We start from the raw sequence: 20,361 nt of genomic DNA, 5'->3' as shown, positions 1-20,361 counted from the left end.
TAAATATGTAAACAAAAAAAATGTCTTGGCTCTGATGTTTTTTAAACAGACACACAAAGATCCTGAAGCCTCTAAGCTGTAAAAAATGTTGGAGCCACACCAAATATTACTCATCAATTTAAAAATTGACTGACAGATGGACGTTTCCATCCCAGTTGATGGCACATCACATCACACCAAAGCCTGCTCCAATCTCATCCATTAGTCCCCTCTTCTTTCCTCCCATTAGGGTCGTTTTCCTGCCTGGTATTTGTACCAAATCATTCACATGATCTGAGCAGGTTTAAAGCAAGAGCTTGGCAGTTGCTCCCTCCACGTGCCCACGCCTCTTCCAAACACCTGTATATTTACAGATGTTAACATCTGCTGCAAGTGCCCTGGTTTGATGGTTTAATTTTAGAGGAGCAGCCAGATGGTGGACAAGAGGATTACTAGGCTAAGCCTTTGTCATCTGCTGCTTCACACCAACTTGTTTATGGGGGATGCGGGCTACAGGGTGGACCCCTGATGGTCGATCAGTCTGGCACAAACAGCAAAGAGCGCAGATAACAAATGGTAAAACAAGCAAGTATTTAACTGTCAGATTACTCAGCAGGGTTTAAAGAAGGAAACTGCAGGAGATCAGAGATTTATGGTTTGGAAACCTGAAGTTAGCAGGTGGTTGAATGTTATCAGTGGCTCCAAACTTTAAAAATGTCCTACAACACTTTTGAGAATGTGAATGCATTATTGTAAATATGTGTTTTCAAACAGGGATTTTTACAATAATTGAAGAAGTAAACACAAAATTTTTATCGAATTCAACTGTTTTTAAATATAAATATTAGCTTTTAGAATTTTGCCAGTAAATTGTGAATTAATTGGTATGTTCTAATTAATTTTTATTATTTTGATTAGTAGGAAATGGAACATTGATCAATATATTTGATGTGTATTCATGACTTTGATGATGCCATTTGCCAAAATGTAATGTCTATTGGTTGCTCACAATTGGTGACTATGTTTTAACAATAAGGCACTTTGAACTTTACAATAAAACAAACTGTTAAAATGTGATCAATTTAATTGTGTAATCTTGATTAAATAACTCACTAAGGTTGAAATATAGATTTGGCAAAAAATAAATGCAAGTGCAATCCATTGGAGAAGTCTGTTCAATTGAATTATATTTCAGTCATTATAATTTCAGTTATATAATGGCTGAAATTATAAGTGCACTCATTATTCATGACTAAAATGTTAATATAATACATTTCTATCATTCTATTACTATTTAATTAGATCATCAAGTAGAATCTGTTAGAATAAGGCAAGAGAACAAGGGTAATGTGCCCCAGATATACAAAAAGTTAACTCATAAATTACAAATAAATAAGTTTTATATTGAGATCTGAAAAATTATCTTGTGGACATGTTTTGTGCATGTCAGCCGTTAACGTCCACCATGTGATTTGTCTGAAAAATCTCTTCAAAAAGAAAAAAATGAAAAGAATCAGACACAACTAGCAGAAAAGCTATTTTAAACAGTTTTATTAATTGGTGTTGAAATAGCTTTGTGTTATTTATAAACATATGAACTAATGTCACCAATTCACCATGAAACTGAAGTGACATAACAATGAATGCTTAATCAGAAACGTACACCAGTCAAGCCGTTGTTCTAATGGGGAATAATTTTGGTCGACATGCAGTAGTTCTGCTTAAGTATTTTTGAAGTCTGTCAGCAAAAATAAATAGAAAACAAAGTATAATACAAAAACAGATCCTCTATTTTAGACTGTGTGGTTTACCAGATCCTTGCACTCCCAGAATAAACAAACCTTCAACAACCAAGAAAGAGCTCCATCTCAGTGTGTAATCAAAACACAAAGTTTTCTTCTTGATTTGTAGTATCAACATGCAGCTCAGAATCCCATCCATATCTTCAAAACATCTACCAGCCACATAAGATTTGTATTTAAAGGATAACACTTGTATGCTGACTGGAAACTTTGATAAGCTCTGTGGAAAAAAAAAAAAACTGTAAAACTCCAGTGGATGTCTACTTCCGTTTGCCGCCACCGCCGCCAGCCAGGATCATCACCAGCCTCATGAAAATGTTCAGCGTGTCCATGTAAATCCCCATACACCTGTAGGGTTAATTCACTCATGAGATGTGCATGTAACACATTACAAGCTGAAATTGCAGGAAAGAAAAACAACAGAAATTACTCACGCATTTATGGGGTCATATTTCTGTGCAGCATACAGTGGGTGTGTCTCCGCTCTTTTAATGACCTTCTGTGTGTCGTAGAGGAGGAACATGCTGAAGAGAACAAGGCCTCCGTAGACAGCGACAGAATACAGGCCTGCTCCTAATGCCGAGCTGGGTGGCAGAAACATCGAGCCTGAAAATTAAAAAAAAGAAAAAAAGCAATTCAGTGTGGCATAAGGGTCACTTTGCTTTGAAAAGCAGAAGAATTTGTTGCAAAGGAAACCCCAGAAATGAGACTTCTATGAAAAAATCTTTCGATTTTGTCATGACTCATGTGATGGATTTAATAAAGAATATACCAAATATACCAAAGTTGAACATTGTTGAACAATCAATGCTGTGTGGTGGAAAACTAACATTGTACATAATCCTCAAAACACTATCCCTCCAGTCACACTTGGTAGGAGTGACAGAATGAAACTTCAGGAATAGTTTTAATATTTATAGCAACATTTCATTTTAAACTATACTTTCAATCAGATATCACATTATTTTTCTTTGGGAACGTCACTGTTAATATGTATATTAGTATTTCAGTATTATAACAAGAAGGATTATTAAAGCTGCAAGAATTTTAAAAATGTTGTTTACTTAATCGCGTCACTTTATATATAGCATAATTTATAACCTTCAGCCTAAATCTTCAATAACTTGCAGTTACCATTCTACTCATTATCCATGAGTGAGACACTTTAACTATACGAACCCAGAGAGGAGGCGAATACCACTCCAAAGCCGACAGCAAGCGGCCCTCCCATGTTGAGGAACTTCTCACTGGGAGCACACATAGCTACAGTGGACAGACCTCCCACGATGCCTGCAGTGTACCAGGCAGCCCTCATCATCAGAGGTCCACCCAGCAGAGTTAGTGGAGCGATAACCGCACCCATCACACCTTTTCAACAAATAAAGAAAAGAAAGCAACCAAATTAAAATTACAAACAGCAACAACAAAAATTATTATAAAAAAGGGTAACTTGGGTGTCTGCCTGAGCAGAGTCTGACTAATTAACCAGCTAAGAACAGTTTGTTATAGTTTTTCAACAAAAAAATGTTTTTTTCATTTGTGCAGAACAGCACAAATGATAATATTCTACTTAAATACTTGAAAACTATCTGCTGAAATTAGCTTGCATTATATGCTATAATTCTACTTAAGTCTATAATAAAAATCATGGTAAGAATAAAAAAATGTAAGGTAAAATTATTGTAACAAATAATATGTTAAGCTTCTACTTCCTGTTTTTTTTTTTAATAAAGTAGCACAATGAAACCATAGTACTTTTACTCAAAGTGATCATAGTATAAGAATTATTAGAACTATCATTTTACCAGATTATACCTACAACAAACTGAACTGCAAAAGTTTATAAAACACATCTGCATTTATTAATTTTTTCCCCTCTCCTTTATTGCCCTCTGGTGATTAACTAAAGTAATTGCATGTCAGAAATTACAACCCAAATAAAAAATCTTTTTTTTCCACCAACTTTACTGCTATTTTCTACAACCATGGCAATTTTCATTGAGCACAGGTTGCTATGAAGAATGTAAAAATGAAATAGAAATAAATGCAAAGCTGTTTATAGTGAGTAAAAATCTATCTTGTCACAAAAACAACAACACACAAACATATTTGCATCTTGTTTTAAGTCTGCCACAAAAATTGCATACCACCAACATTTTAAAGACAATGCAGCTAATATTTTAACTCATTCTGACTGAATTTGAAAATCATAATGGATACGTTAGAGGGTCCTGTCAAAGGAACCAGCTGTTGTTAAAATGGTAGGATGAAGACTTTTGGATGCAGGTGTGGGGTAAAGAAACTACTCCTGTTCAAATAAAACATCAAAAACAGTCTGAAATTCTGAAGGAAGAACTAGGATTGGACTGCAGTGCACAAGGCTAAAGCTATTCTCTTATATGCCTTTATGCTCTTTGGGACGTATGGAAAAACGACTGTCAAGATTTAAAAATGTAAGAGCTACTTTGAGTTCTGCAGGCTCTTGTTTGTATTCATGTGTGGGTGTCTAATAACACCAAAGCAATGAAGTTTGTGAAAGACATTCTGTAGCAAACCTGCATGTAGCATCCAAGCCAGATGTTTGGGTATCGGGCTGTGCTCATATGAGATGGATCGAACCAGCATCCCTGCTCCAATCATTGCTGCAAAAGTTGCTCCGATTGCCTGGTAAATAAAGAACCTACATTAATCTAAATCTAAAACAAAAAGGCTTAACAGCTCAGCTACAAAACTCACCATCCAAGACCCCCTCATCATCAGACCCATCAGCGCCGGGTTCCTGCTAACAGCTACAGCTGACAGAGCAGTCAGTCCAACGCTGCCTGCAAAGTACATGTAGGTGGAATGGATTCTGTCCTTCACATACTGAGGCCAGATCCTAAATGAAGTGGAAAACAAGCCTTAGAAAGTACTGAACAGAATTGAAAATGTGGGATGTAATAAAGAGTAGCATCTACTCATAAACATCCCTGTCACTCACATTGATTTCTCAATGGCGCCAATTTCATTGGACATGCCAAGGCCATAATAGCAAAGTGCTCCCAGGCCCACCACTGCACCTCCGGCCAGAACCATTCTTCCCATGCTGTCAACTGGCAAACAACACAAAAACAATTTCACATATGTTTTTCAAAGCCACAAGCTCATGTTGATTAATAATATATAAGCATATTTGCGTAAAGCAATCACTTTTGATGGCTGTGTCAGTGGCTGGTTCAAAAGCTGCTTCCTTCAGCTGCTCCCTGCTGGTTTTTGCTCGGCGGAATCCAAATCTGGCCTTTGACGCATAACCCTTTGGATAGAGGAAGAAATTTGACAAAAACTTGTAAATGCTGTTTTCTAATTGAAGTTTAACTATCAACTTTCAGCTTACATGCAAATCAATACAAGTCAACAACTAAACATCCCATTTTATCATATATAAAATCTATTAACCCAACCTTAACCAGTACACACAATCAATGAGTCATAATCAATAAACTGTACTCAAACATAATGAGTGTCAAAAGAGGCCAAATAATATCCAAATATTTAATCACTGAACCCTAACTTACTGTACTTGTTGTATCTATAAAGGTAATAAAGCTTGTGTGTGAAGTTTATAGGGGTTACAAATCCTTTGATATATTGAAATAGCACACCATGATGACAGACTGAGAATGTTTACTATACATTACGATGTTGAGTGTATTTAAATTGGTCAATTAATGATGAATATTACAGATACTGATTTTGCAATGATGCTATATTTTCAATATACTGTGCAACCCTATGTAAGATGCACAAAAGATCAATTGGGATCAGTGTTGTGTCACTTTATGCTTCCTTCAAATCGATAAAATTAAGCAAACAATGAACATAGAGGAACATTAGAGAGATTCTGGATGTTTACTAAACAAGCGTTTAGAACCTATACAGTACCTGCTGCGGCCTGAGGAGGGGTGGGCAGGCCTTCATGCTGGGCGCTCTCAGGGCCGATGAGCCCTGTGACAGCACAGGACGGAGCCCGACTAACGGGAGACTCCTCAGGCATGTCAGCCTCGCCACCAACATGTTTGCAATTTCCTTCTACTCTGTAGTGACCTGAAACACACACAGATACATTCACAAGAGTAATAAATATTCATTTATATTTTATATGTGTTTGATAAATTTAGCAATGTTAGCAAAGCTTATATTCTTATCTATCTTATCTAGCTTTTTCCTCTGTTTTTCAATCTGCTACATAGCATTTAATCATTGAATGACTTTTGAATAAAAATGTATGTTTTATATTTTTGCAAAAAACACTTATAGTTTCTATATTTAAGATGATTCACTTGTAATTGTTTGAATATAATAAAAACACAATTTAATGTCTACAATAGAATAATCTTTGTACAACAGACATCCAGGTGAAAAGTGCTCTATAAATAAGATGATGTTTTGGGTCAATCCCCAACAAAGGCTTATTTTTTGTGTTTAGACCTATTTGTTAATAAACAAATAGGTTTAACTAAAAAATAGTTAAATCTTTGCAACAGTTTAGTATTCATCAAAAATGTTTTATGTTACAACCATTTTTAAAAATAAAAAAACTAAAAGCTGCTTTCCAATTCTAAACTTATAACAAAATGAGAATTTACTAGATTAGTACATTTTACAGGGCCAACGACAAATGCTAACGTATCAAATCAGTTGATTTGTGGATTATTTAAGGCTTGAAAACACAACACATTAGAATGGGAAGTTACATAAAAAGAGTCCAAGGAAAGGAAACGTTTTCTCGAACCTAATTTGCTATAACTGTTACAGCAACATACCTAAGTATAAGTGGATTTCCCGCTAAGTGGATTTCCCGCTAAGTCAAAAAACACAGAACCAGTTATTTAATTCAGTCAGTTAGCTAACGTTGAGTAGCAATGTCTAACTGCGTAGAGGATGCCTGAAACATTCTTGAGATGAACCTGGTTTACAATGATGAAACTAAAGAAGTCACTTCGCAAACAAAGAAAGATATTTTGCCATGACAAAGACTCTTAAATACCAATTGAAGGCTTCTTACCGAGAGAAACGTCCGAAGTTCACCTTCCTCGTTAGAAATGCGCGAGTCTCTGACGCAACTATTTTGCAACGAGCTGATAGACCTTCCGGAAGATTCTGGATTCTACGTCATCACCGAGCGACGGAATATCAACTGTAGTTCCAAATTGTTAAGCATTTTAATCGTAGGATTATAATATAAAGAAGCAAATAAACACACTGAAACGCTTTAAAAGGACCCCTTGTCTTTGCCAAACGTTTATATATATTTTTTAAATTTAAAATAGTGTATATAATCCAAAAAACGGAAATTAGATTGTTGCATCATGTACTTCTGTTTGGATAATTTATATGAAGTACTCAGTGGTTAGTAAAGTACCCCAAAATTTTACCCGAGTTGCAGAAACACTGCTGCAGCATATTTTACTCAAGTAAATGTAAAAAGTAGTCATCAAAAAATTACTCAAGAATGTGTAAAAAGTATCAAAAACTGATCAGCTGCTTATTGATAAGAACATCTGATTTAATACTTCAAAATTCTGTCAACACATTATGTGCAGATTCGAGTATTTTTAGGACCAACATGAAAAATCAATATAAACAACTGACATAATAAAAAAGGTAAAATGCTTCAAGTGGCGGCATATTGTATTCATTGTATCTTCTTCATTTACAAATGTCAGAAAAGGCTCAGCAGATAGAAGAACATTAGAACAACAATGTGATGGAATATACTTCATAAAGCTCTCAATAGTCTACAGGCAACTCAATAGCCTAATAAAGTGATATAACGCAGGACACACATTTCTCCACTAGATGGAGCCATTCTTCTTTACCTGAGACAACAAGATAAACACTAAATTTTTAATTTCAAAACTACATGGTAAACAAGTAATAGGCCACAAACCTATTCACTTTTTTCTCTCTAGATACTGACAAGAATGTGCGTGTAAAGTTTATTTGACGAGTAATCAATTTGGTTTCATGTTTGGGATCGTTGATGGCGCGCCTCCTGCTTGAAGCTCCGCTCCTCTGTATCCAAAGTTGATTCAGTGCGAATCAGTGAGCTGCAACCGTGGAGTTCTCATTCACTTACAGAGGATGCTCTCCCCACCAACCTGATCAACATGGTTTCATTGAACTCCCGCGATTTGCGTAGCGGAACTCCACCAAATGCTCCTTCGCTACGAATGGATCGTTTCACGTCGCAGAATTAAAGGCGCATTTTGAAAGTGATGGAATCAGTTTCCCTACCGAGTCGCACTTTGAGAAGAGGCTGAACAAGTGGAATGAAAGCGGGACGCCTTCCGACATCATAGCTCATCATAATGGTTGGTTCTTAAGTTTGAGTTTACTTTACTGACTGCAACGTGCTGAACAGGAACAAGCTCAACATTTACTATATATCTCAAACAGTGAAGTTACTCCAAAAAAGAGACTTGTGACTTTGCTCATGCGTCTTTTATTAAGACCGCGTGGTTTAATTTGTTCTCATGACTTAGGGGGAGGATTTATTTATCTTAAGTTTGTTTCTTCCTTGGACTTTAGTTTTCTAAATAATAATGTTGTTGATGCTTCTATAAATCAGTGCATGTTGCAACTTTTTCCACACTTCCTCTCACCAAATCCACATGGTTTAATACATGAAATTGTGGATGGCATATGTATTCAACTTTGTTTACCACTGGACGAAATCGAGTGCTACCAATCGCTTTCTAATCTGTAAATGTGGCCAGTCTAAATCAGTGCAGAAATACAAATGTTTTATAGAGGGAGATTTGTGAACCAACAGCATCATGAGAAGCAGGGTTAAGATATAAAACAATAACCCAACTCTTGTAACACTTGATTCTAGATGTAAGACTATGGCAAAAACAAAAACCTACTGACACGTGAATCCTTTATTGAGCTTACGCAAGTTAGGCAAGAGGAACATTATTAAGAGAAGCTGCCAATAGGTCTATGGTAACTCTGGAGAAGCTACAGAGATCCACAACAGAATAAGATGTTGGTAGGAATACTATTTGCCATGCTCTCCATTGAGATGACCTTTTAGTGTCAGAAAGAAAGTCATTGCCAAGAAAAAGCCATAGGACAACTTCTTTGCAGTTTGCTTTAAGTGATAGGGGAACAGCAAATATGAGGAACAAGATGTTTTGGTCAGATGAAACCAACATTGATCATGTGTGGCAGAATAAAATCAGACACTTCTGCCAAAGTAGGGGGTGATAAAATCATGTTATATAGATGCATTTATTTATTTATTTTATGGACACAGAAGCTGTTCTGAGTTTGTGGAAAGATGGTTGAGCTTAAAAATAGAGCAATCTCAAAAGAAAATCTGCAAAGACAGGGCAAGTTTTCCAGCAAGACAATGACCCCACACATTGAGCCAAATCAACAACAGAAAAGTTTAGAACAATACATTTCAACGTGTTTGAATATCCATCCATCTGGTAGGGGTGCTGGTGCCTATCTCCAGCTAACATTCTGGGTGAGAGGCGGGGTACACCCTGGACAGGTCGCCAGTCTGTCGCAGAGACCAACAGCAACACAGAGACAGACAGGACAAACAGCCACACACACTCACATCTACGGAGAATTTAGAGAGACCAATTAACCTGACAGTCATGTTTTTTGACTGTGGGAGGAAGCCAGAGTACCTGGAGAGAACCCACGCATGCACAGGGAGAACATCCAAACTCTGTAGAAAGACCCATAGTAGCTTAATTATTAAATTAACCCTCTCCAGGCAGATGTTGCAGATTTGCAACAGCTAAATGCTACTTAGCTAGTCTTTGCAAGTAATTTGAGCCTGAGAGGGTTAAGCTACTATTATTTTCCTCCACCAGAAAGTGGAGTTGTGAGTGATGACAATTTGTGTTCCAATACTGATCTTGTTATTTGAATAGAAAAATAACAACGTATGGTTGCATATGCTTTGAAACTGATAAAACGTATACAATCGTATGCAAATTATGGGTTTATTTCCCTTAAACCCATGGGAAATCCAGATATTTTAAAGTCTAAGATGAAAAACAATGCACGAATACAACACAATAATACATTACTTCAGGTTATAATACTTTTCCACATCAAATTTATTTAACATAAATAATTTGAAAGCAATAAATAAATGTATATTGGAGAGTAAATCTATTGTTACCATTCACTGTTCACTATATATTCACTTGACCACCAAGTGGTACAATAGCGCTATGTAGAATTACTCAAATAAGAGAAGTGTTATTTCAAAATATTTTTTTACTCAAGTGAAAGTAAAATATGTGGTGTAAAACTAGTCTTAATATATTTTTTTTCAATAAGCTACTAATTTTCAATGTTCTTTGAGAATTTAACATATGAGAGAAAAGTGTGAGTAAAAGATCATCCCTATTTATGCTTCAACTCATCTTATCTCAGTCTTATCTTATCTTGAACAAAATAAAAAATAGGGCATGAAACTACATGTCAGTTTTCATGCATTTGGTGGAGAAGAGAAAAATTCAGACTTTTCTGTATTTGACTTCTAAATCACCAATTAGAAACGATCATGAAAAAAAAAAATCTCTATTCTCGCCCCTGGCCAATTTGATTTGGGCAGATATCAAATGTATGTTAATTATTTTTTTGCATCCTTTGTAAATAATCCCTATTTGTATGCAAAGCCAAATTTCATAGTTGCAGTGCAGTCACATGCAAAACAGGCTTGGATGACTGCTGCTTAATTTGTCTCCACATAAGATTTGCATTAAATAAGAGGCAGTTATTAAAGGCATTTTGTAACAAGATGATAAATGGTGCACAAGCGATTTTGTTATGAGCAGATGATCAAACGTGTCATATGCCTCACTGGTTTGTGAATATTCACGAATGTCAGCTCAAGTGTTTTTTTTTTCCCTTTACACAGCAGATGCAATAAGCTGAGATAATTGGTGTACATCTAATTTACTATATAAATGACAAAACATCTGACTACTTATTTACTTGATGAATTGTTGATGTGAAATATTTCTTTTCCTGAAATTATATGTGGATAAAAATGCACATTTAGCTCTGCAGAAAGCTGTCAAAAAAGCTTGTAGGATTTGTCAATAACTATCTTCTTGGGTATTTTTGGTCTATTACTTCGCTCAGGTGCTGTCATTTAGTACATGAGAGGGTGAGATAAAAGTGGAAATTCTCTCAGATGTAATGTAACTTTGCTCCTGCTTACTGTCGTTTTTCAGTTGAAGCAAATTATGCATGAGTTATGACATCCAAGATCTAAGCCACTGATGGTGTGACGTGTAAATGACCGAGCAGTTTGTGTTCTGCTGAATCACCCCAAAAGAAGGGTTCAGTCACTCCCGTGTAAAGACCCCTTTGTGGTTGTGGCATGCGGCAGAGTGGTGCAAGGCAGTGCAGACCTTGAAATGAAAGCGCATCTCATTGCACGGTTCACCTTTTTCATTACATAGTGTTCCACGTCAACAGTGCTTTCTCTCTGTATCTACTGGAGCAGCAAAACTTCCTGTTCCCACTCAGAGAATTTCACAGGCACCGTCCAACCATTCCCTGTGTTTAGACTGCAGTCATTTGGACCTGCTTCTGTGCTCGCAACTGGCCGGGGCAGAGGTCACAGAGGGATGTGAGAAGTGAAACACTGCTTCTGTTAAGACAGAAACCTGGAGGCACTCAGAGTTCAACACAATTCAGGAAAGAGACTGGAAACTCTTATGTGAAAATGTAGGAGGAGGTTTCAAGTGGCATTGCTAATTAACAGCAGCAGTTTGACAGTGCATCTCAAATTTGTCTCTGTGTTCAGGCTGTTTCATTATAAGTGTGTTTGTGTAGTTGATACATGAAAACGAGGAAGGAAGGCAAGCATCTGCTTCACCTTTACCATTTTTTAGGGCTAAATGCCTTATAAACCTTCGGTGCCCTCGAATAATTCAAAGTTGAACAAAATATTGAGAAAAATATTTTTTTACATTTGAGGAAAAACAAAACAAAACTGTTTGTTCAGATAAGGTGCCCCAGTGTGACTGTATGTTCCTGTCAGGACTACACTAAACTCTTAAAATTAGCAAAGGATCCAAGACACGCTGCAATCATCTCTGAAGTAAACCAGTATCATTCTTTGAAAAATGAGCAGTTTGTTAGCAAATAGCTGCTATTAAATCCGCCCTTTTCTTCATTTAACTACCAAGCACCTTCAGTCTAACAACTTATAAAAGTTACGTGTGGCCTCCAGGTTGAGAGCTCTACAATTTATGGTGCTGTGACAACTAGGCCTTCCCTTTCAATTTCAGCACAGCACAGTTTCAATTCTCAGTATCTGGGCCTGTGCAATCTATAGCAGTTTACACGGTTTAGTTGCTCAAAGTCATTCAATGAGGATCACTGTTCACAACATGTTCTCTCAGTGTTGGCAAAAATGAGAAGCTGCAACTTTGGACTTCAGGCTGCTCTGTTGCCTATGTCTGCGGGTGGTAGACAGTATCACTTTAAGCCCGACAACCCATGTGTTTTTTTGGCAAACAGCTTCGTAGAAGTGGGATAACAGTTTAATTGGAAAGATTGTGCTTGATTGCAGCCTGTCACTCATATTTTACTCCGCACTCTGTTGTTTGTCTGCTCAGTTTTTTAAAAGAACTTCTAGGCATGACTAACTCATAAATACAGTGTCTCTATGTGCCCCAGCCCTCAGTCTGGCATGGTGGGTGGGCATGTTTCTAAAATGCACTGGTGCACTTAAAGATAACAAGGACTTCCTCATAGCAAGGACTGGCTTATATCTGAGACTAACAATGTTTTTTTTTCTCTATTTTTACTTTTTACCTTATTATATAAAATGCTTTTGCGCTTTAGTGAATGCCTCAAACTCTCTTCTTGCGCAAAGGAGAGATACATGGCGATGCACACTTACAAAAATTAGGGAAGCAAGAGTCTTCAGAACACGAAAAGGCTTTGTGTAACCGTTCTTGTGACTCAGCATCACATTGCACTTTTTTGTACATGCGATAGGATCAACTTCCCCCTACTAAATAAATATATTCAAAACACAGAGGCGTTTTTCACAACTGCCTGTTTTCAAATGTGCAACATATGACCCTGACAAGTTGATGTTGATTTCATTTTACAGGAGGGGACATTGCCTACATTTGGGAATACAAATAACTGGAAGGCTCCTTAAGAAGGTGGCTGATCACCTGAGAGATTGGTAGAACCCATTTGGAAACAGTGCCTAAAAAATACATCTAAAAACAGCCAAGTCTGAGAATGAGGATCAAATACACAATACCCATTGTCTTCTTTGTGGCACTTGTTATCATTGAGAAGGAAAACAGGATCATCTCGAGGTGAGTCCAATGTATTCACTGTGTCTTTGCAAATTTTTGCTCGCATTTTGTCCCGTCTTACTTCCATTTCATGTCTGTAAACAAAATATTTTGCGTCAAGCTTTTGTAATTTCATAATTACAAAAACAAATGTTTATGAAAATGCTCAAATTTCATGTTTTTCAGTACACAATTGATGATATTATTATATTTTTGGAGAATAAAAGTTTAGTCCCAGGATCAACAAATGGGTCAGTTGACCTTAATGAGATGCTAGATATTAGGGACTCTGATCAAACAGAAATAACTTTGAGAGACCTCCTTGCAGCAGGCATTAATTATTGGAGTCAGACATATGACTCCAATAATTAATATCCATTGTAAGGAAGAGATGAGTAGGAGAAAATGAGAAAGCTATATAAAATTACCTTAAAAATTTATTCATGGTAGATATGAAATGCCAACAAGTTTGCTTCAGCAAAGTTTTAAAATGAAAAGCACAACTTCATTTCAGTTCTAGCAAATTAGATCTTCAAAACTCTATCACTGCAACTGCAATGTTATGTGAAGCATAAAACTGTATAAAAATTTTAAAACTGATTTTTTAAAATATTTTCAGGGTGTCAGATAAGCTCAACCTGAAGCAGACCCCCCAAACTCCTCTACAGCTTGGTGCTTTCTCCCACTTAGCATTGAAGCACAATGTGTCCTTCCCCGCACTCAGCAAAGACTTCAAGATGATGAAACGACGCCTAGAGAACTACAGCGAACACCAGGGGGTACCAACAAAAGGAAGGAAACATGTGCTCCTGTTGGCCACCACCAGGACTGGATCCTCGTTTGTAGGCGAGTTTTTCAACCAGCAAGGTGACAACATGTTTTACCTATTCGAGCCTCTGTGGCATGTGGAGAAGATGTTGACATTGGACACTGGAGGTACCAATGCTACTGCGTCGGCCAGGGCATACCGCGAAGTTCTCCAGCAACTTTTTCTGTGCGACTTCTCCCTGCTGGAAAGTTTCATCGACCCGCTCCCTGTGAACCACATAACCACTAGCCTCTTTCGCAGGGAGTCCAGCAGCTTTCTGTGTGAGGAGTCCGTCTGCAGCCCTGTTGTCAAAGGCGTATTTGAGCGGTACCGCTGCAAGACAAGACGCTGTGGGCCTCTGAATCTGACCATGGCATCAGAGTCCTGCCTTAAGAAGGATCACAAAGTCATCAAGTCTGTGAGGGTTCGGCAGCTTGAAAATCTCCGTCCACTTGCTGAGGACCCACGTCTTGATATCAGATTCATCCAGCTGGTTCGGGATCCCCGGGCTGTGCTGGCCTCGCGAATGGTTGCATTTGCTGCCAAGTATAAGAGCTGGAAGGAGTGGGCCCTGGGTGGGGATGGGCCCCTCAATGAGGATGAGGTGAAGAAGCTCAAAGGCAACTGCGACAACATCCGAATGTCTGCAGAAGTCGGCCTCAGGCAACCCCCGTGGTTGCGTGGTCGGTACATGTTGGTGCGATATGAGGACATTGCTCGTTTTCCCATGAGGAAGGCAACAGAGATGTTCAGATTTTCTGGAATTCCTCTCACTCCTCAAGTGAAAGCCTGGATCCTGAAAAATACTCAGGTTTCTAAGGAGACCAGCGGGGTTTACTCTACCCAGAAGAAATCCTCTGAACAAGTAGAGAAATGGAGGTTCAGTCTACCATTCAAGATAGCTCAGGTTGTGCAGAGAGCTTGTGGGCCAACACTGAAGCTATTTGGGTACAAATTTGTGAGCAGTGAAAAGATGTTAACAGACAAATCTATAAGTCTTATAGAAGATAAAGTCTTTAAGGCTTAAAATAATAATATTACAACAGTAGGACAAAATGTAGGAAAAAGGAGTTTTTTACTTTATGTCATTGAAGTGAGGTTCAATAAAGTTATTATCAGTAATAGTTTCCTTACCTGTAGTAGACTAATGTCATTCTAGTGAGTTTGCTGGAAGAGGGATGGGGTAGAGTCATTCAAATAGATCACGTTTTAGATCATTTTAACAATATAAAAACTTAAAATGTTTAGATATGTGAATGGGTTAACCATTGTCAGGAGACTGCTGTTAAAGTTGTAAAGTGTAGCTGGTTGATGGTTAATATTAAAGCATCAGCTCCATTAGATAGAACCACTTGTTATTGAGGATTTTAAATGATATAAAATGAGTAACTCTGGGCAGCAGTTAGCCTTCCACTGCTCATGTAGTTCATATAATTTTCTGTTTATTGATCCTGCATATGACTCATGGCAATATGACATCATTACAAGTAAGGGAACATTATTCTATATTTATTTTTATACTTAATTTTAATGTTTTTTACTTTGTTTTTATATAATAATTTTGCTGAATCTCACTTAAAAATAATTTAAATATTCCTTTAAAATCTGTTTGCATTGATTATATTTATTGCGATTAGTTCCCGTAAAACAGATGGTCTGTTTTCATTTTTTTGGTACAATTTAACATAGTTTGAGGTCATTATTTATAACCAAACTTTAAAGCTCAATAAAATGAAGTTTCACTGTTTTTGCACTCCAAACTGCTGCAACCCATTGTCTGCTTTTTGTTCTGACAGACCAAATTTTTATCGCTGTGGCTTTGTGAACAACAATGAGCAGTTTAACTAAAATACTTCCAGGAACCTCCACTCATTGTTTTTTGTGAAGTTTTTATCTGCAGGAACAACAAGAATTATGATTGCACCAAAGACACACAAAGATTTAATTCTGTTGTATTACAGGGTCTTTCCATGCAATAGTTCGTCTTTTGAATTTGGGAAGCAATCTATCATGAAAATGTGTCTCTTTGTGCCTTTGTCTATACTGTCTGAATCTGCTAATTTTGCACCCTTGCAGAAGTTACTATTTTACAAATCTGCATTTTGGTTTTGTTCAAGAAACATTTCGTCACCTTCCTAAAATAATGGCTTATGTCTTTTTTTTGGCAAAAAAATAAAAAAATAAAAATCTCTCCCTTTTCATTGCCAAAAGAGGATTTAGGGGACATGCTCACTTTTGGCAAAAACATAAAAAATAAATGAATAAAAAGCTATAAGTTTAGAAAGGTGACAATATTTTGCCTTAAGCTGTTCAAAATGTTTGCTAGGTGGTAAAGATCACCTGAAGCAGATGTCACTACACTACTGTAAGCTAACATCCCAACTGCAGCCGGTTTGCAGGATTGTGCAAAGTTTCTCGACAGGTCTGTCTGTTAACTCAGCTCTTTTGGCAGGAGTTGATAAGAGGACATAATACCCTGATCTCTATTTATGTGCTGATGCTTGCCTTTTGTCTTTTGCAATAAATCAACTTTTAAATTAAATGCAAGTGTTTATTATTTGTAAATGAAAAAAAAGAGGAGGAAAACAAACAAAAATCCATAACGAACAAACAAATCCAACCTGCAAACAGTCTCCAGTCCTGACCACAGTAATCCAGATGTCTTTCAAACTGGAGATTCTGTCCCAAACTTTCAGCTCCTGGCAACGCGTAGGAGTTGTATTTAATGAGACAAGCTGAGATTTTTGCTTGTTGCATCAGTAATTGATGGATGATTGACTCAGCAAAGCACACATTACCACAGAAACCCTGTTTAATCAACTAAAGTCTTAATCTGTTTTATAGCACTAAACACATTTACGATTGCTGGTTGTAAAACAGAACTACCAACTGAATGGTGTGAAACACAAAACATTGTTTGTAAATTCCTTTCAGACTGTGATAAAGTAGCAGTGGTGACGATTTGAGTGAAATGGATTAAAATTATTAAACAATATGTTCATAAAGCCTAATCTTTTCAGCAAGCTGCTTTATGTCACTGAGTAAAAAAATCATCAAAAAATAAAAATGTATTTCAATTAAAAAGTATAAAAAGAAATTCATACATTTTTAGCATTGATTGGGTAATTTTTTATGATTATGGAATAAAGCTTGCATTCTGTTTTGCAAATATTTTCATAATTACAGATAGCCAACAAAAAGAATTTTTAACGCAATGTCAGCCAACTGAAAATTAGATCTCCACCTCTTTTACATAAATTACTCCATTAGTGTGGAGAAAGCCCGGCGTGCTTTCATAGTGGACATCAGGAATGGGTTAAAACAAGGACAGAGTTATTCCGAATACATCTGTCTGTGGTTATTCTTGAAGTTCTGACTTCAGCTGCAGTTTACGCCTCATGAAATTCCCTTAAATTCTTCAAAGAACTTTGCTTCACAATTTGTTGAGGGTGCAGTTAACCCTATTGCTTGTGCATCTTTTTCTACCACACTTTTTTCCTTTCACTCAACTTGAATTGCAGGCTCATCAGCAATGGTTTCCATTTGGAGGATGTCATTGACTATCTGCATCAGCTCTCAAGTCAGTTTACCGATTGAATTGGTCACAACATTTCTGTATTACTTTTATAATTTGACACATTTCTGAGGAACTAAACTTTGGGTTCTCGTCAAGATTTCTTGTTTGTTTTTGTTTTTTTGTCTTTCTTTGGATGGGTTTTTACTGAAATTAAATTTTGTTGTGCTCCTATAAGATAACTATAAAGGCATTCTGATTCTGATATAAGCTAAAATTATCCAAAATAGCAGAAATAAATACTGAGTGTAATAAATTCATAAATATTTGTTTAACTTTTTTATTGAAATGCAGAAATAATTAATTTTATGATGGCCATCTTCTGGTCAAACAAATTATCCAAACACAAGCACCAAATTATTACAACAAATGAGGTGTGAAGAAAGCTGTGAACTGTGAAAACTCCCCTCCCTCCTGCTCTCCCCCTGTCTTTTATTTTTTAACTTGTTTTCCAATGTTTATCTGTGTTAGTTTAATATCTGCTGCCAGTCTGGGTGTGGATCTGTTCTGTTGTTTTACTGTACAAATTGCACCAATAATTTTCTGTTTTTAACTCTGTTTGTGTTGGCATTAGCCACAGAGAAACCATTAAATGTTGTCATCATCTGTACGCATTTATACAAGTTTATACTTTTAATATAAAGTATTAAATGTTCCCTTGTGGAGGCTTCCCAGAGTCAGAGGAATTTCTCACCATGTGACTGCTCCTCCAGTACATGTTTTGAGTCTCATTCACCACAAACAGGAGTCAGCTGAGTACGTTTTTAATCAAAAGAATTAAGAACAAACTTCAACAAGAATCAAGCTACAATCAAATCAGTACGTATACCTCTGTTAAAACGATGGATTGAAAGCATTCTCCCTTTTAATCCTTTACAAAAGCTAATGTCTGAGCTTTCAGCACCATGCACCACGCTAGTTGAATAACTGGAGCAACAGCTGCCCTCACTGCCAGTGTGTTTACCACATTGGGCCCAGCTATTTAAATCTCCCAACCTAGTAATTACCCCATCCTTACATATAGTGTGGTCGAAGCCATTTTAGTCCACCTGACCCCACCCGCATACACAACTGCAGCATTTATGTAGTCTTTCTCTAACTCCTACCCGGTTTTTTTCTCCTATTGCGCCAAAATGATTTATTTGATTTACAATCTATCCATTCATTCACAGTTGAGCTTTATAGCTTGACTGCAGTTTCATTCAGAACTACAAATCACTGTCTGGTCTCAGTGATTGTGCTATTTTTGAGGGAAAAAAAGTGTGATCTCAGAACTTCAGAATCAGGAAAGAAATTGTTGTGAGAAGAGGCTCAACATTCATAAACTCCACTGCTGTGACTCAATGTGGGATGTGTTGAGGGTGGAGTCGCTGCTTGGTTGGAGCAAATATAGAATAACCACTTTCCGCTGAATTAAAGCCTTCTCAGCCCCCCTCCTCAGCAATCAAATGAGGGCATTTAGGTAAACCACACCCTCCTGCCTTTTTATACGGGTTTCTGCCACATCAACCGTGAGCAGTTTGAAATATGCAAAACAGTCCAGTCTGTGATAAACAGAGAAAACTGAGGTGATTCCAACACGTCTCAGAGATGCACATAAAACTTATGCCACTGCTGGAGATAATGATGGCTGAAGAGAGGAGATAAATCTAAATACATGGCAAATGATCACATACTGAGGAATGCAATTCATAAAGCTCAAGTTGTTTCATGCGATAATGAGTGACTGCGCTAGACACAGAAAGAGAAATTTGCATTCCAGACTCACAGCAATAAATTGAGATAAACAGAGAAAAATTAAGCAGTAGTGTTTTGGTTTATGTAATTCTTCAATGGGAGTTTTTTAGCCAGACATAACATCCGTACAGACAGTTGCCTATGTTTTAACAATTATTTGATTTAGTTATGTGTCGCAATTCTTTTTTGCTGTCATGCTCTTTACAAGACAAATAAACAAAACCTGTGTTTAAGGAAACTATGAACAACTGATGTACTAGATGTAAAAATATGAACTTCTCAATTTTCTTCAATAGAGTGCCTTTCACGATCACAACTTGGCAGCAGTTTGGCTTGTGGTTGTTTAGGTTTCAGAGTTCATGTTTTCACAGCATGTTCTTGTGTTCCTTCTGAATAGTTTCTCTAGGTTATTCCTTAGGTTATGTTATTCTTTTTCTGTTTTATTTCATTCACTTTTATTACATGTTCCCTTTATTCATTGCTCGTCAAGTTTGTTTATACCTAGTTTCATAGTTTCTTTTTGAGCCTTGATTGTTTTTATTTTCACCCCTGGCATCGCTCTTGTTATAATTTTTAAATGTTCGTGTCTTTGTTTTATTCTTATTCTATTTATTCTTTTCACCATTGTCTGGGAGGTTTTGCCATGTTTTCTTATGTTTAATTTCTTTTACCAAAATTGCATTCATTTTCTTAGATTACTCACAGACCAGTTTCATCTTTAGATTTCTATTTTGTCTCCTCCTATGTTCACCTCCTATGTCTCTCCAACTAAATCCAATGAATCCACAGGTGTAATCCCATCTCAGATATCAGTTATACAACTTGCCTGTTTCTTCAGCTATTTAAGTTCCTAGCTGGCTTGACTGTTTTGTTTTGTTCTGTTTAATCCCATGGTTGTGCCAAGCCTAAATAAGTTTTTGCCTTCTTGTAGAAATTGTCACCGATTTCTTTCAAGAAATATACAAAGTACTTCAGCAGTTCTTTGCATATTGGCTCAGTAAGAACTTCCATGATGTTGTATTTGCATCCCTTAAACGTTTGCACGTATTGCATTGCCACAAACACAAACTTTCGTACAGTTTATCTTTTTATGTGATACGCCATAAAAAGAAAAAA

At 36.8% G+C, this 20,361-nt stretch overlaps 2 protein-coding genes across 2 annotated transcripts; one reads left to right on the top strand and one right to left on the bottom strand.

The window, feature by feature from the left end:
• Window positions 1-1,514: 1,514 nt before the first annotated feature.
• ghitm (growth hormone inducible transmembrane protein) lies at window positions 1,515-6,914 on the bottom strand. The gene is made up of 9 exons (XM_055043286.1): window positions 6,826-6,914; window positions 5,703-5,864; window positions 4,971-5,073; window positions 4,762-4,873; window positions 4,518-4,659; window positions 4,337-4,445; window positions 2,961-3,149; window positions 2,216-2,387; window positions 1,515-2,129 (listed from the first exon to the last, which is right to left on the bottom strand). The coding sequence occupies exons 2-9, from the start codon at window positions 5,832-5,834 to the stop codon at window positions 2,042-2,044; spliced, it is 1,047 nt and encodes a 348-aa protein (XP_054899261.1). The 5' UTR covers window positions 5,835-5,864; window positions 6,826-6,914; the 3' UTR covers window positions 1,515-2,041.
• Window positions 6,915-7,871: 957 nt separating this feature from the next.
• LOC129367870 (carbohydrate sulfotransferase 3-like) lies at window positions 7,872-16,556 on the top strand. The gene is made up of 3 exons (XM_055042494.1): window positions 7,872-8,134; window positions 12,931-13,147; window positions 13,746-16,556. The coding sequence occupies exons 2-3, from the start codon at window positions 13,068-13,070 to the stop codon at window positions 14,959-14,961; spliced, it is 1,296 nt and encodes a 431-aa protein (XP_054898469.1). The 5' UTR covers window positions 7,872-8,134; window positions 12,931-13,067; the 3' UTR covers window positions 14,962-16,556.
• The last annotated feature ends 3,805 nt before the right edge of the window (window positions 16,557-20,361 follow it).

Source organism: Poeciliopsis prolifica, unplaced genomic scaffold (assembly GCF_027474105.1).
Source record: "Poeciliopsis prolifica strain line A6 unplaced genomic scaffold, Auburn_PproV2 SCAFFOLD018, whole genome shotgun sequence".
In the NCBI taxonomy this organism is placed as follows: domain Eukaryota; kingdom Metazoa; phylum Chordata; class Actinopteri; order Cyprinodontiformes; family Poeciliidae; genus Poeciliopsis; species Poeciliopsis prolifica.
The sequence above is the reverse complement of the archived record's forward strand: the minus strand, read 5'-3'. Positions and strand labels throughout refer to the sequence as shown.